The sequence below is a fragment of the Pygocentrus nattereri genome, chromosome 6 (genome assembly GCF_015220715.1).
Source record: "Pygocentrus nattereri isolate fPygNat1 chromosome 6, fPygNat1.pri, whole genome shotgun sequence".
NCBI classification, from domain to species: domain Eukaryota; kingdom Metazoa; phylum Chordata; class Actinopteri; order Characiformes; family Serrasalmidae; genus Pygocentrus; species Pygocentrus nattereri.
The window spans coordinates 11,557,622-11,574,185 of record NC_051216.1 but is presented as its reverse complement, the minus strand read 5'-3'; the positions used below and the strand labels follow the sequence as shown (position 1 = coordinate 11,574,185).

Here is a 16,564-nt window from a genome sequence, read left to right as displayed (position 1 = left end):
TGTATCTGTGGTCAGCAGTGACTCAGCCTCACCTTTGTAAATAACGCAAAGAGAAAAAGAGAACATCAGTAAATGAAGTCAATGCAAAATAATGTGACATCAATAAATGAAGTCAATGCCTTCCGCTGCACTCTGCTGCCTCCTGCTTTCATTATTTGTGTCCACTGATTCCTTCATTGTCTCTCTTGCTCAGTCAGACACAGGAGGATTCAGCTAACAAAGAAAAAAAGGTGCTAATAGTGTTACAAAACTATTCAAGGTGCTGAATTTTAAGCATGGAGAAAGTGAAAAGCTCTGTTTTGCGGTGCTTCTCAGTTTTGCTGGTCCCCCTTGAGTGTTATCCTTGGACACAGTGGACAGCAGGCCCCTGCGCTGGCAACTCAATCATTAGATTAGCAGCTCTGTCGCCAGCCAGAGGAGACGTCTAATTGACTCTGTGGATCAACTCATTAATAAGCTTTCCGGACAGAAAAGATTCAAGACACAAGTTTTGAGACGTGTTTTTTTTTTTATCATGAAGAAAGGGGCCACTTGATTTCCAAAGAAAGCACTGCTTGAAATCACTTCTAAATATGTCCAGTTAAAAGATTAAAGTGGAATTTCTATGAAAACAAACTCATTGCAATATTATGTAACAAACATTTAATAATATTCTTAATGATCCACATCCAGGTCAGAATTATATGTCAATCAGTTCAAATCCATGAAGGCGTTTATTTAAGCCATTTTTGTTTATATTTTCTATTAAAACTATCTGGTCACACTCGCTGTTTGTGTAAATACGGTGTAATAAATAGCCAGTTGTTTATTTAATGTTCCAGCATTGTGGTTATTTCATCCAAGTGCTTCATGGTTAATTTCACTCATTACGGAAGACAAATATTTACACACGTCACGGCTGATTTGTTTTTATGGATATAAACCACAGTTTGGTCGTGTTACTGCTGCTTTTCCCAGAAATAAACTTTGGGCTGTAGAAAATGGCAGTGGCTCATTACCAAATTGCCTTGCTAAGAGGACACAGTATGAAAGAAAAAGAGCCCATTGTTAGAGATTTAGCTTCCTACTGCCCCGTATATACTAGAGAAAGAAGGAAGACAAGATCTACGGAGTTCCACAATCCTCAGATACTATTTTTTAAACACTGGCTCAGCTGTTCATCATCTCAGAGGGGCTGTTCTGTAGCTTGGTGTATTTGACATTTATTGCTCATATCAGCAATTTTTACTCAACAAAAATACGACTGCTCTGATTTCTTAATAAGTTCATGGACCATAAACAGACTTTAAAAGTCGTTTTTTTGGTGTAGTTTTCACAGTCTGAGATCTCGGTCTCCCAGAGATCTGAAGCTTTCTTCCACCAACTGCTCAGTGACTTCAGCCAGGGTCGAGGGCTTCCACTTAGGGTTCTGGTCCTTATCAATTATCACTGCAATCAGATGAGAAGAAAATAGCACTTAATGGCTTGAATTGCCCTCTGGGGACTAATAAAGTACTGTGAACTGTGAACTGTGAACTGAGCATAGTTTGCTTTAAAGGGCCTGTGTCATATATTTTTCTTGTATGTGTAGGTTTCCTTGACATCTGTGTGGTTTTATGTACTTCTCTTGGAATTCAAAAGGCTGTTTTTGTTACTCTGCCTTTAAGATTGGTACGTAGATGAGTTCTGTTCTGATTGGCTGCCATGTATTGCGCCTCACTGAAAACACACTCCTTTTATTTCAGCGAGTATGGGTGGGGCTCAACTGCTATAGGCCGAAAAGGAAGATACAGGGACGTAGACTAATAAGGAAAAGGGTCAGGTTTGATTTCAGGTTGACTTTAAGTGTCTTCGACAAGCTCTTGAATTAAAAACATTAAAGTAAGTAAACTGAGCTTACCTGCCCTCACCCCCTCATAGAAGTCACTTCCTCTCTACAAAACACACCAAAGTATTAACATATAAAAGATGTTAACAGATGGAAAGCACACTGAGAGAAATGTAGTAAGAAAATGTTCTGAGTTGTTACATACCATACAGGCCTGGGAGAGCCTGTACTCCATCACAAAAACTTCCTGAAGGCTCATACCAGCTCCCATCTGCATCTGTCTAAAGGTCAGCTTTAACGAAGTTGGAGACATCTTAGCCAAAGTCTGCAGTCAAAACACAAAAATAAATTGGCCAAATTTGGTTTGAAATTTGCACAATTTTCCCTTTACTCAAAACCATACTAAGTACAAGTTATACACTATGCTGCCAAAAGTATTTGCGCGTCTGCCTTCACACTCATATGAAATTGAGTGAGATCCTATTCTTAATCCATAGGGTTTAATATGACGTCGGCCCACCCTTTACAGCTATAGCAGCTTCAACTCTTCTGGGAAGGCTTTCCACAAGGGTTAGGAGTGTGTTTATGGGAATTTTTGACCGTTCTTCCAGAAGCGCATTTGTAAGGTCAGACACTGATGTTGGATGAGAAGGCCTGGCTCACAGTCTCCACTCTAATTCATCCCAAAGGTGTTCTATCAGGCTGAGGTCAGGACTCTGTGCAGGCCAGTCGAGTTCTTCCACACCAAACTCACTCATCCATGTCTTTATGGATCTTGCTTTGTGCACTGGTGCGCAGTCATGTTGGAATAGGAAGGGGCCGTCCCCAAACTGTTCCCACAAAGTTGGAAACATGAAATTGTCCAAAATCTCTTGGTGCTGAAGCATTAAGAGTTCCTTTCACTGGAACTAAGGGGCCGAGCCCAACTCCTGAAAAACAACCTCACACCATAATCCCCCTCCACCAAACTTTACACTTGGCACAATGCAGTCAGACGAGTACCGTTGTCCTGGCAACCACCAAACCTAGATTCATCCATCGGATTGCCAGATAGAAAAGCATAATTCGTCACTCCAGAGAACACGTCTCCACTGCTCTAGAGTCCAGTGTTGGCACTTTACACCACTACATTCAATGCTTTGCATTGCACTTGGTGATGTAAGGCTTGGATGCAGCTGCTCGGTCATGGAAACTCATTCCACGATGCTCTCTACTTGGTTGGCAACCTCTGCGCACTATGCGTCTCGGCATCTGCTGACCCCGCTCTGCCATTTTACATGGCCGACCACTTCGTGCTGAGTTACTGTCGTTCCCAGTCGCTTCCACTTTGTTATAATCCCACTGACAGTTGACTGTGGAATATTTAGTAGTGAGGAAATTTCACGACTGGACTTGCTGCGCAGGTGGCGTCCGATCACGGTACCACGCTGGAATTCACTGAGCTCCTGAGAGCGACCCATTCTTTCACTAATGTCTGTAGAAGCAGTCTGCAGGCCTAGGGGCTCGGCTTTATACACCTGTGGCCATGGAAGTGACTGGAACACCTGGATTCAATGATTTGGATGGGTGACTGAATACTTTTGGCAATATAGTGTATACATATGTTTTTTCCTGATGCTAAAACAAATGTTTTTTTTTTTTGTGTCCACTTTTAGAGGAGACTTGTTTTTAGTCTTTTAAAGTAATGTGCAGAGATTTAGTTTCACACCTCCAAAGTTCAGTCTTGGACATTTGTTACACTTTCTGCTTCTCACAATCCAAGTAATCCCAAACACATTCAGTGATGTTGAGGTCTGGACTTTGGGGTGGTCAGTCCATTGTTGTGAGAACACCAGCAGCTTCTTTGTTTGATTTTCATTTGTATTCCCTTTTTTATCCATTTATCTTCTCAGTTCTTCTACACATCCTTTCAGACCCAATGTGCTGAGTCATCTTCTCACAGTGGAAGGATGAACAGAAACACCTGTGGATGTTTTCAGATCTGAAGCAAAGGCCTGATTGTCTCCTCTGTCTCAAAGATAAAAGCTTTGACCCCGTTTACACCAGGTCACTTCATGTGTCTTAAGTATCAGGATTATATCTGGATAAGACAAGCCACATAAAAATGCAAGTATAAAAGCACCCAGCATGCATTTAAAACAGATACAAATCCAATCACTCAAACCACTTTAGGAGGCGGTCTGAGAAGAACCTGAGCCACACATTACAGCACTGTAAACACATCCGTCTCTCTGGCACGCATTCGACAAACAAACCCCTCCCAGTACAGCTGAAACTCCCCCCCATGCATGTCACAGGGCTTGTGATCCGTGTCTGCGAGGAAGGTAATCATGGAGGATGTCATGGAGGGACCAGACGAAACTAAAAGCTTAATATCAATATGGAAAGACACTAGTGTGCAAAACAAACTGCAGACGAAGAGGCTGAATGAGTAAACAACTGGTAACTGGTGGCAGTGTAATAAGCAGATTTGCATACTGCATCCCAATTGGATTTCAGTCCAACTAAACAAAGATGCATCTGCCTACTAATTGTAAATGCATGTAGTTAAAATCTTATCAAGATACAATCCAAATATTATTCACATGAAGTGATCAGGTGTAAATGGGCTTTAAGTACTGTTTATTTGATTGGGACAGTTTTGGTGTCCACCAGGTTTTGCACTGTTGTTAGGAGTCATTAATGCACCTAATGACAGTTTTGACTGGATAGTAATGAAGGGTGGTCTCTTACTTTTCCTCTTTGTGCCAAAAAAATCTGCTATTCAACAAACTTTTGTTCACTTTTATAGACAGCACTGTGTCATACAGTGTCAAAATCCTCATAAGCAGATCTTTTTTAGACTACTTAGCAACTTTAAGGCAAACAATGATTCAGGCATGACTCACTTTGCATGACGCTAATTTGTGCAGTATAAGCTTCGCTAAAGACACCAAACATATCTGGCTAACATATGACATTTGAGGTAAGGGTAAAATTGTTTAATTTACACTTTTTTTGCAGATACATTATTTGCTAATAGCATTCATTCATTTAAAGAGACCTTCTTGCCCCCCAAAACGCAACTTTTTCCCTAGAAGCTACTACAATGGAAGCACTTCTTTTATTTTATATATGAAAAGACAAAATATGACAGTTGCCTATCAAAATACACTCATCATCACAGTAAACTAGAAACAGAATTTTGCATTAGCCTTAATGCTTATTCACACAAAATCACTGTCAAGTGCTTCTGATGCATTTTTAATTGAAACTGGAAGAAAGGGAATTTCTCTCAATTATTCATGAAGCAACAGGAAAACATGGAAGCACCGTCCAACTGCAACTGCACTGCACAACATCCTGTGAGCCGACTCCAGTCTGACAAGCTCACGCTATAAAGCGCTTTGAGATGCGGGGCACATCAGCTCCTCAAGACAAGGAGCAGAACATCTCTGTAATACTGACCGACCTGCAATTCAATTGAAGGCCATTACGCAAAGAGTGTTTACACATGCAAAGAGGGGCTTTCAGATGAAATAAGAGGCAACACCCATATCCACTACATCCAATAGAGTGAAAATCATCATCATTACCATCATCATTATCCTCGTGTTTTACCCCAGCAGTGGGAGAAAGCTGCACCTCTTTAAGTGGAAGCAGAAAAGCCTAACCCTGTTAAAGGCTTATGTGCTGCTATCACTCCTGTAATGAGACACGTAAAGACATCACACCCACACACTGTTCAATGGAGGCATGGACTGTACTTGGCTGGCGAGTGCTCTCGAGCCATGCTCAGACAGCGCTGTGAAACAGTCAAATCAGATTTCCCTGATTTACCTGATCAAATTGCCAGGGTTGAACACACTACTGGCATGTAATCATTCGCTAAAGTGGCTATGGATGAATGAAATTGGAATCGTAAAGATCTGGTTTGCTGTGATTGATTTCTGTTTGAACAAAGCCTAAAGGCTGCAAAAAACTTTCAAACGCTGCTTGACTCCTGGATTTGATTATGCATAAGCCGAGTCATTTACCATTTACTTACTGCTACACCATATATGAGTTTATAATGCACATATAAAGCACAACCAGGTGTCATAAACTGGAAGAGCAGTCAATTTAGATTTATTTTTTTTATAGCACAAAACCAAAAATCTTCAAAAGGGGCTGTCCAACATGATACTGCGACCCTATGATGATATCCTAGATCAAGGGTCTTTAATTAAAATCCAATAAGGTCCAGTTAGAGAAAATTTCCTCAGACAAATGTCCGAAACGTCATAATGTCTAACCTGCATCATTATTTGGTGTCATATACTGTGTACTGAAGTAGCTGAGTAGGTATATCAACATCTTATACAGTCAACAGCTGAATGTCAAATCAAATAAAGTACAATTCAGTCATATTTCAACAACATTTATTGTCAGTTTTCACTTTTTAGAGCAGGACATGTGAAATAACTTCCCTCTGACTCACTTTCTTCTCTGACTGCTGTTTCTCGCCTCCTCCCTGTCCTGTGTGTGTCACTCACTCAAGTCTTAGTGCTCATCGTAATGCACAGATCTGATTGGCTGAGTAGCGTCACGTGTAATATTTACAACGCATGCGATTGGTCTGTGAGTTTCCCAAAGGCTAGAAAGCTACGCTGATTAAAATAGGACCATAGTTTATTGGTTATAGGTCCAGGTCCGCATAGGACAGCGAATGGGTCCGGACTCGGACCGCGGTCCACCTATTAGTGACCTGTTCTAGGTGATCAATTTCGATCAATTTCATTTACGTGTCAAATCCTTTCTAGTCTCAGCAGAAATAGTGTAATTAAATCCTAAAAATATTATATTTTAAAATGAAATTTAGGCTTTTATCAATTCATGTGTTAATGACCCCACTTCACTTTAATAAGCCAAAGACAAACAACAGTAACACAGAAATACTTAAGATTAATTAAAGAAGTAGTTACTGTAATATATTCACACAAAGCCATATTATTATTTTTATTATTATTAGCATTGTTATGCAATGTCTAAAGTGTTACAGTAGAGTGCTTAAACTGTTAAATAAATACCCTTGGATCCAAATTTCTGTAAATATACTTTGTGACATCACACTCCACGTAAAAAGTGCTATTCAAATAAATTCTCAACTGAATCTTTTAAAACACTTAAAACATTTGGATTTAGAGAGAAGGTCTTCATTTTGCATGACAGAATGGTTTTTGGATAGAGCCAGTTATTTTCACGTGGCCTGCTAATGAATGAGAAAACAGAGAGTCAGCCCCTTGACCCACCTCTAGCTGCTTCTGTGCAAAAGCAGAGCCATCCTTCTGGAGGTTCTCCAGGATCTCCTCCACACTGCTGGCCTTAAAGAGCCTGCAAGACAGACAGGGCCACCAGCAGAGGATGGTTAGGCCTGTGCATATTATGGCGGGAATGGTTATCAGTCTTAATGATGTAATGTGGTATAAAGCACAGTGGCATTCATGTGTGTAAACGTGATGTCCTGTGTTCATGTTTTGCTTGGAGATTGTAGCAATTTACTTCCACAGTTCCCTGAATTATTACACTGTACACTGCATTTTGTACTATTTGTACTGTAAGGCAAATATCTACACGCAAAACTCCAGGACAACATGTTTATATAGTTATAACTGGAACAAGTATGAACAATTGTAGTGCTGATCTTAATATCACATTTATTTAAAGTGTAGTTCATTTTGTGGTGTTCTAAAGAAATATAGGAGGTTCAATGCAATTCCATGAATTTAATCCCTGTAGTGAATTTCAGTGTTTTAGTGCTTTTAAATATTTCACTGTACACAAATCATGCATTTGACTTAAAGCAGAGATACCCAAGGTAAAATTTTACTCCAGTAAAAGTAGATGTTCCTCCCTTTAGACCTCCACTTGAGTAAAAGTACAAGAGTATTTGCCTTCAAATGTACTGAAAGTAAAAGTACTAAAAGATGAATTATGACTCTAATGACCTGCTACAATTTTTATAACAAGAATCGTGCTTCATGAACTCATTTCAGGTGAAAGTCCTCCAGCGTCTCTCTTGGTAAACCAGTCTTTTAATAGAACGTCATTAATTAGTGACGCTGACGTCTATTAAAATGATCATAAGCACAAAACACTGAAGGTAAACAGGTTCCATCAGGGAGAACCGAGTGGCTCTGAAATCACTTTTTACACACAAGCAAAGTTTCAGTTTAAGATTTATTTACAACTTAGTTCCAAGTTTAAGTTGAATAAAAACTGGCTTTAAACTCAGGATCACAGATGAGCTCCTTTACTATGTTGATCTGTAGGCGTCTGTTCATAAACATAAACCAGCCCAAACTCATTTACTATAAAATGAAATGGTGTTTGTAGAAATTCAGAAAAAAGCCACGTCAGTCTCGACTGCATATGTGGACATATTTCTATATTGAGCTCTATTTACACAAAGTTAGGTTACTTCATCATTTATGTTGAACAGACTCTCCCAAAGTTTTACGCTGCTGCGCTGACGTTGAACCGCGTGCTGCACTGGGTCGGTATGACCAACAGGTCAAAACCAGCTCTAAACAAAGTGACCGCTGGGCCCTGATTGGTGCTCTGGCTTTGCACTTCTTTCGTTTTGACATGTTACGTTTTTATACACACAGAAACCAAAAGGAACGACAGATTTCTTAAAATGTAGGAGGAAAAAGTCGGATATTAGACTCTGAAATGTAGTGGAGTGAAAGGAAAAAGTCGCCCAAAATGGAGAAACTTCAGTACAGATACACAGAAAAACTACTTAAGTACAATAACGAATTACATTTACTTAGTTACTGTCCACCACTGATAGGAAGTATTCGCTCTATAGTAACAGTGATTTTTTGAACAATTGTATGCAAACGTTTGGGCTCCCTGTTCAAATGACATGCTTTGTTGATTTTCTGAAAATAACAGAGAACACTTTTGAACACTTCAATGCAAAATTCCTGTCTATTTGCTTAATGTTACATACTGGAGAAAAAAATGAAACATAAAATGTGGTTTGTGAAAAAGTGATGCTGCATTTTATACTGTATGGTTTTTTTAGCAAATAAACAGAAGTTGTGCACTAAAATTTACAGGAAAAAAAATGTCATATTTACTGTTTGTTCCCTGAAAAGGTTTCAAATTTTTGCATTTGACTGTACACATGAAACAGATACCTGGCGGATATACGGAGGAATGCAACTGCTCCCTTTGACCTATGTGCACTGCAGTAAACTAACAGATGATGTCGAGCAGAATTAGTCATTCCACTTACACAGTGGAAATGGAGTGGCTCCATAATGCATCATCGCTCCTTATATAACACTCTGCATGGGTCTGAGCCAAACAGGTAAATATAGAGTTTTGTTGCTCATTAATAATTTGTTCTGCTAAACACTCGGAACCCCCTGAAGCAGAGATGAGCCGATTGTCAGGCAGGGTGACAGAGCGGGATTCTGGAGCGCTGTCAACCCATCAGACGGAGCAGCAGTGGGCTGATCACTGCTGATAATTTTGGGCCTTTGATCAGGAGTCTGAAGTCCAGAAGGAATGAACCGCCTTTTATGACTGAAACTTCTCGTGAAGTGTCCAGGTGAACCTGCAGTTACTGCCTGTGATTACAACATAACCTCTTACTCATTGTTCACTGGAACACTGTAATAAGCTGAGGAATTCGGTTTCTGATCCTACATTCAAATGGTACAGCTGTATGCAAAAGTTTGGGCACCCCTGGTTAAATGACATGCTGTTGTTGATTGTAAATAAGTTATAACACATCATCAACAGAGAACACCAGTCTGCATGTTTTAATGCACAATTACTATTTATTTGCTCACTATATCATATTGGAAAAAAATGAAACATAAAATGTGGACTATACAAAAGTTTAATTTTCCCAAAATGTTAAGCTCAGCCAATAAACAGAATAGAAAAAATATGCACTAAAATGAGCAGAAACAGGCGATGTTTAAGTCTGTTAACAGTAGAGGATGTGTTAACTTGTTTTCACTTAGAAAATCAGCAAAGTGTGGCGTTTACACTTTTGCATATGACTGTGTGAATAAGCAGGCATTTCTTAAATTTGACTTGAAATGGTCAATCCCAAAGGTCAATTGAATGTAAATATTATTTGAGTAAATATGTAATGAACTGTAGTTATGTAATTACGTAAATGTAATTACAAAATTTCATTTAAATAGTACAGCAAAACACCAGTAGTAACTCTAGAGATCTAAATTTCACTTTTAAAGGGGAATTCCACTTATTTTTCAACATTTCTACATAACTGTGTCCTCGTAAACTAAAGTCATTTACAGCGATTTGATGCCAAACAGAATCTTACCAACAGTGCTGGTGAAAGACAGCAGGGTCCACAATGTCAAGGCCACAAATACAGGCATTTTATTTAATATTCAAAACCTCCAGTGAATCTGAGCGAGTCTTCTGAGTTTTTATATGTGATGTTGATGATGGTAAAAACAACAAATATGAAAGAATCATTTTTCTTTAGGTATAGTTTTGCCTTACAACCCCCTGCATGTATGGCTGTGATGAACTGAATCCACAAAAAGTATTGCAAAACTATATATCAGGCATAGGCAGCGTATTCATAACCACTTCACGTAATAACTTTCTGTGAGGGGGCTTTTAGAAGCATTAAACTCTTCCGACATCTGGTTCCTCTCACCTCCACTGTGAACAATTCTGACTTGATTCTCTAGAAAGGGTCATTTGACATCAAACCACATGACTTCGTTTCACCTGAACCATTTAATTATACAGAGATTTTCCTTGTAAAAATCAAGTCTCTATGACCCTTGATGTGTCAATGTGTGTGTAAGTGTAGGCTGCTAACAGGGACTGAGCACTAAATCAATCGAAGGTGTGAAGGCGGCTGACGTCAAGCCGCTTCTCATCCTCAGGTGATCGGTGCTCAGTGAGGCTGCAGTTTTACCATTACATATTTCGATGTGAAGCCACACATGATTAAGACCACACACACCTTTCTGGGTGAGAGGGAAGATCTTGAGTTGTACAGTGGCCACTAACTTTTTACCTATTTTCAATGTAATTCAGCATGTTTTTGTTTTCGTCATTTTGTCATGACTGGATATTTGAACAATTTCACACGTAAATATTGGTCACAATATTAGTGACCGTGTCTCGTACGGGCTGCACATTTTATCCTCTTGTGATGTCAGCACTGAACCCTTCAGGTGTTTAACCCACCTTTAGGCCCAAAGAGTTTCAATATGTACTTTTAACAACAGAAAGGAAAACTGTCATCATTCTTTTGACACAAAACCTGTTTTTGTAGGTTTTGCTTCAGAAAATTTAAATTTCAAAAGAGAGCAAAGCGTCTCCAAACTTTTGATGGCCTTCTTCTTTTCAGCACTTTGTATTTTGAGTACTTTCTCAACTGGGGTAAGTACTAAAAAAAAAAAAGGAACTCAATTACAAATGACGAAATACTTCCTTCAAACTGTGATGACTTTGTTGATGACTTGATCATTTCTTGTTAAAAGTAATCTAATTACACACTACTTTACTTTGTGGGTGCCTTACCCACACAAATCAGCACCAACTAGTCAACCCCAATGCTCGTCTTAGTACTTTATTTTGAAAGAACCTGCCAGCAACAGTTAACATCATTCAAAAGGCATGTCAGTATCCCTGACTTTAAACAAGACAGACAGGTTTTGCTGATAAAAACTGTGAATGCTTGATGCTGTTTGAAAACCCAGAATCTTGCCAAATGCTTCAAAAACAGTTGCCCCAAAATAAAATCTGTTTAGGTTGTTTAGCCGTGTTTAGGGCAGTGATCTTTATCCATATAATACATATTAGCATGGACAGATGCTTCAACAGACTGACGTTTCGCTGAGCTTATGGTGCTTTCCACTATAAATGCATGATATACATGCAGTGTGTCACGACTGGCCCCTCCCAGTCCTGTCCATGTGCGTTTGCTTTGGTTTTGTAACTCCGCCCCTGATTGTTTTCACCTGTGCCTTGTCATCCCTGTGTATTTAAGCCCTGTGTTTGCCCTTTGTCTTCGCTGGTCGTTGTTTGCTCATTGTGTTTGTGCAGTTTGCTTGGTTTGTTGCATTTGGCTGTTTGTCAAGTCTGAACCACAATCTATCCGTGTTGGCTTTTTGAACCTGGATTGTCTTGACCGTGAACCTGGATTTGCCCTCAATAAAAGTCGCTTACCTCCGCTACATCGCTCCCTGTTACACAGTGTGCATAATTAATACTGCTTTCTTAGAGAATATGAGTATTGCAAATAACAATTCATATTACGTAAGCAACTGTAAAATGATACGAATTCAACGCACCCACACGTTCATTAGAGCAAAAAATAATTACCATAAATGCTAATTGTACCACATTACTACCAACACTGGTTTCCAAAATCACATTTAATTATACATGGAGGTTTGGAGCCTCCATGTGTGAAGGTGAAGGTCAAAAAGTATTTCCATTTAAACAAACTCAAAGTATGTAAAATGTCAATGTTTTAACAAATAAATTAAAAGTTTGATGGTGTGCGGTGCACAAAAAACAGCATACTTGTGTGCAGTTTCATGTGCAATGATAAGAACATTGTTGTTTTCATAAAAACAGTCAATTAAAATGTACAGGAATTTATTTCTGACTGGCAAGAGAAAAATTTGGCCTTTAAGATTTGTAACAAGCACTTTTGAAGGTCAAATATATATATATTTGACCTTCAAAAGTGCTTGTTATATATATATATATATATGAGGTAGAAGTATGTTTTTCTATTAGAAAGGTAACTTTTTAAAAGTAAAAGTATTCAATTTCAGTAATACTCAAATAAGGACAATTACTCAAGGATTGTTAGTAGCAATCCAATACCGACGAACAAACCAAAAGCAGCTTAAAAGCTCTCAGGACATTTGCGTAATATAGTGGAGAGTTTCACCTCTTAGTTTCCATTTGTAGAAGCAGATTATTTTTTACATTATTTAAAGGTGATCTTTGGTTTCATTCTATTTCTGAGTAGAAATGTAAGAAGAAAAGAGTGATTTATGGGAAGGACCAGAGTGGGGATGTGTTGAGGTCGGGAGAAGGTTTAGCTTTACCTATCAATGGCTCCTGTGTGCTGCTGCAAGGCAAACGGCTTCTCTGCATCCAGGGTGCTCTGGGGACACGACACAATAGTCTCTGTTAAAGCCAAACTGAGTTATACACAGGAATGTGCTTCCACAGTTCTCCCAAATTATCTGTGCTGCACTGTCCACACGAGCATGGGAGTGTGTGCGTTTTCCTTCTGTCTGCTTTGTCCTCTCGGGCACTATTTTACACTCCATTCAGCAGTTCTTAGTCTGAGTGTGAGGATGACAGACTGAACCAACCATGATCTGTGCCAGCGTGTGTCATGCTGAATACAAAATAGCTCCATCTACACCAGGCCCGCCATCCGTAGACAGGACAGAATCAGCAGACACACTTCTGCTCTCACTGAGGCAGACATCCTAACATACAGTACATACTTCCAAGAGAGGGTAAGACCGCTGATCGAGAAACAGCTCTTGCCCTTTACATCCAAACCAACACTTTTACTTCAGTCGGTTTCTTGACAGCTCTGATTAAAGCACTAGTTTGGTCTAAAATCGAACAGAGCTGTATGTAAACCTTTTGAGCTGGTAATACTCTAAATACGCTATAAAAGGTGCACTAATTTTTTTGGGCACAGAAAAAACTATATAAAATGTGCGGTGAAGGATCATTTTAACTGTGGAATAAACAGCATGTAAAAGTTTAATATTCATTTTGTGAACGGTACAGAATTGATTTTATTCACAGTATTTCAGATTTCCCACACTACTAGCTCTTAAGTAGCGTTTTTGTGTAGCTTTAAAAGCACGGAAACCCACACCAGCAGGAGTGCAGGCATGACGGAGTGGTAAAGTTCAAAACAGGAATATAATATGGAATTAACTTGTGTTTTTGATTAACTTGTGATCCTTTATTTATTTATTTTTTTAAAGCAGCACTATGTAACATTTGGGAATTTGGAGACTGGTGGAAATGTATAATTGTGTGCAATATGAGCTTTATAGCTAATAGCTAATGCACAGCACTGGAGGATGATGACTCCTGGCTCATGTACAGTTGTTAGAGAGCGTCCCATTTCCTATGGAGATTATACAAGCCGTGTGCACAGTTGAATGCCTGTGTCAGCAATGGGTGCATCTTAAAGTACTGAATTCACTAATTAGAAGGGCTGCCTGGATAATTTTGTAGTGTAAATTTGGCAGAACCATGACTTTAATACCATCCTCTTCTCCCAGGGTGTTATATATCCTCCTCACTCAAGTTAATTTTGCTAAATGCATATGCTTTGGATTGATCATCTATGACGAGAGAGACAATACATACATTTTTACTGTTGTTACACAATTATATGAACAGAAAGTAAAATAACACTCTTGCTTCAAAATGCATAATTAATATAAAATCTTGTTACCACCACATGATGCTAAGGTATCAGTATTCACATTCGCATTGTACCTATCTAAGCTTGAACAAGAAGATTGCAGTACTCAAAGGTATCGAACAACATAGAGGCTAAATAAAGTGCACCCTCAGACTGGCTCAGAACAGACGCCCGATTGGTTGAAATGTGATAAAAGTGTATCATGTTATAATTCTGGAAAATTCAGGGCCAGTAACGATACTGTCTCAATCAGCTGAATGATGCAGAGCTTGTGTGAATGCTAATGTGTGCATGAAAAGCCCCTATGCCCCACCACCAGCCCCTCGGCTCCTCTGACAGAGATTTCTGGAAAGCTGTGTGATGCAGAATCTGACATTATGAATCTAAATAATCCCCAAGCAGCCTGTTGTTCTAACTTTATGGTGCTAATGACAAACTGGCCAAAAACCTTGCACAAGTCACACAGCACAAGGCCAATAAAATAAGGCTGTAGTACTTTGAGCTCTGAAATAGCTAAACCACAACACATGGTTTGAGACATTACACAGAAATACCCATTGAAAGCCATTCACACCGAAGATCCTCAATAACAGCGTGTTTTATTTATATATATATATATATATATATATATATATATATATATATATATATATATATATATATATATATATATATATATATATACATACATACATACATACATACATACACACACACACACACACACACACTGTTGTTGGAACATCGTATCTCTATTTTTGTCAATTTTCAGTTTTTGACATAATTTGAAAAGGCATGTTGGCCCTTATATTGTGTGTAAAATTCATGAAGGATGGCCCAAAATAAATGGCCAAAAATTACTTGGAAAAAAGTCTGGTTCCTTTGACTTACATTGAAAGTGTTTTTTCCTTCTCCTGTAAAGTTACCATTATATATTTATGTGTGTGTGTATAAATGTGTATATATATATATATATATATATATATATATATATATATATACACACACACATTTATACACACACACACACACACACACACACACACACACACACACACACACACACACACACCACAAACAAACACACACAGAGCAGAGCTGTAGATCAAACCAAAAAAGCTGTATAACATTGAGAATGAAGTTCGAATACAATTAAGAGACTATTTTGTACTTACTTAAAGTAAATATATATAGAATTAAACATCTTAAAATACCTTCTATATATTAATATGAAAGTAATTCCAGACGTTTGAATGGTAGGGTACATCAGAAACTCACGATGGAAATACACAGAAATATACACTGCCCGTCATATGTTTGTGGGTTCAGGCAGAGCTAAAAAAAATTCCCTACAATTTCTTCTTCTTTTCTTCAATTTCTGGCAGCAGTGGGTCAAGATTCTGACTTAGGATCTCACAGGAACTACTTATTTTCTGAAATTATTAACTTACTATATCAGAATAATGATTTACTACAACCTTCAACATCAAGACTTAACATCTCATAATCATGGCTTATTATCCTGAAATAATTACTTGCTTAAAATGTTCAAAGTCACTGTTTTATGATACAAGGTCAATTTTTCAAGACAAAAGTCATGAGTCACTTTCAAGGTAATATTTTGAGAAAAATATGTAAATATTTCAATATATAAAGTAAAAATGAAAAATAAAAATAAGGCATTATTTTGAGATCCTGGCTTCTGTACTTCACTCTACCTATGCTTGTTTTGTAGTGGCTGAACATATTAAACCGAAACTGTTCAGATCATTTCAGGCCTTAGCTTTGGCATGGTGCCATTTTATCCACTTGTTGTAATATCAGCCCTCGTCAGCACTCAAACCTTTCAGGCATTTAAACACATCTGGACTAAAAGAGTTTCAATATGTGGTTCTAACAGTAGTTCAGAAACAAAAACTGCCAAATTGTGATTTAGGCAAACCCTGCTCTTCATATCAAAGATAAACATGATCTGATACATGTGAAGCTGAGTGTTGTGAAAAAATACCCAGCGCATTAACCCCTTTGTTGCCAAATGAAGGCTAAAGCAGAGAGCTAATAGCAGCTTTTACAGTGGTTATAGCTGAGTATGGTGCCATATTCCTGGATTGTGTGATGTTAAAGCTGGTTTCTCTTATTCTGGCCAGTGATGGCAGGTTCCTCTGAGTGATCTGATGTGTAAATCATGTCGCAGATGTAACTCTCCAATGTGTTGGAATATGAAGGCCAAAAAGCAGAGCAATAATATCAGGATCTTAGGGTGATTTTCCAGGCCAAATTATTCACTGATGATAACAACA

At 38.5% G+C, this 16,564-nt stretch overlaps 1 protein-coding gene across 1 annotated transcript in view; it reads right to left on the bottom strand.

The window, feature by feature from the left end:
* Positions 1–488: 488 nt before the first annotated feature.
* hibch (3-hydroxyisobutyryl-CoA hydrolase) overlaps positions 489–16,564 on the bottom strand; it is a 54,054-nt gene continuing 37,978 nt past the window's right edge. Inside the window, exons 10-14 of the mRNA XM_017713518.2 lie at positions 12,907–12,965; positions 7,078–7,159; positions 2,013–2,132; positions 1,880–1,913; positions 489–1,428 (exon numbers count right to left, since the gene is read on the bottom strand). Of these exons, the coding sequence (XP_017569007.1) occupies positions 1,313–1,428; positions 1,880–1,913; positions 2,013–2,132; positions 7,078–7,159; positions 12,907–12,965 (411 nt within the window). The 3' untranslated portion in view covers positions 489–1,312. The remainder of the gene's footprint in view (positions 1,429–1,879; positions 1,914–2,012; positions 2,133–7,077; positions 7,160–12,906; positions 12,966–16,564) is intronic.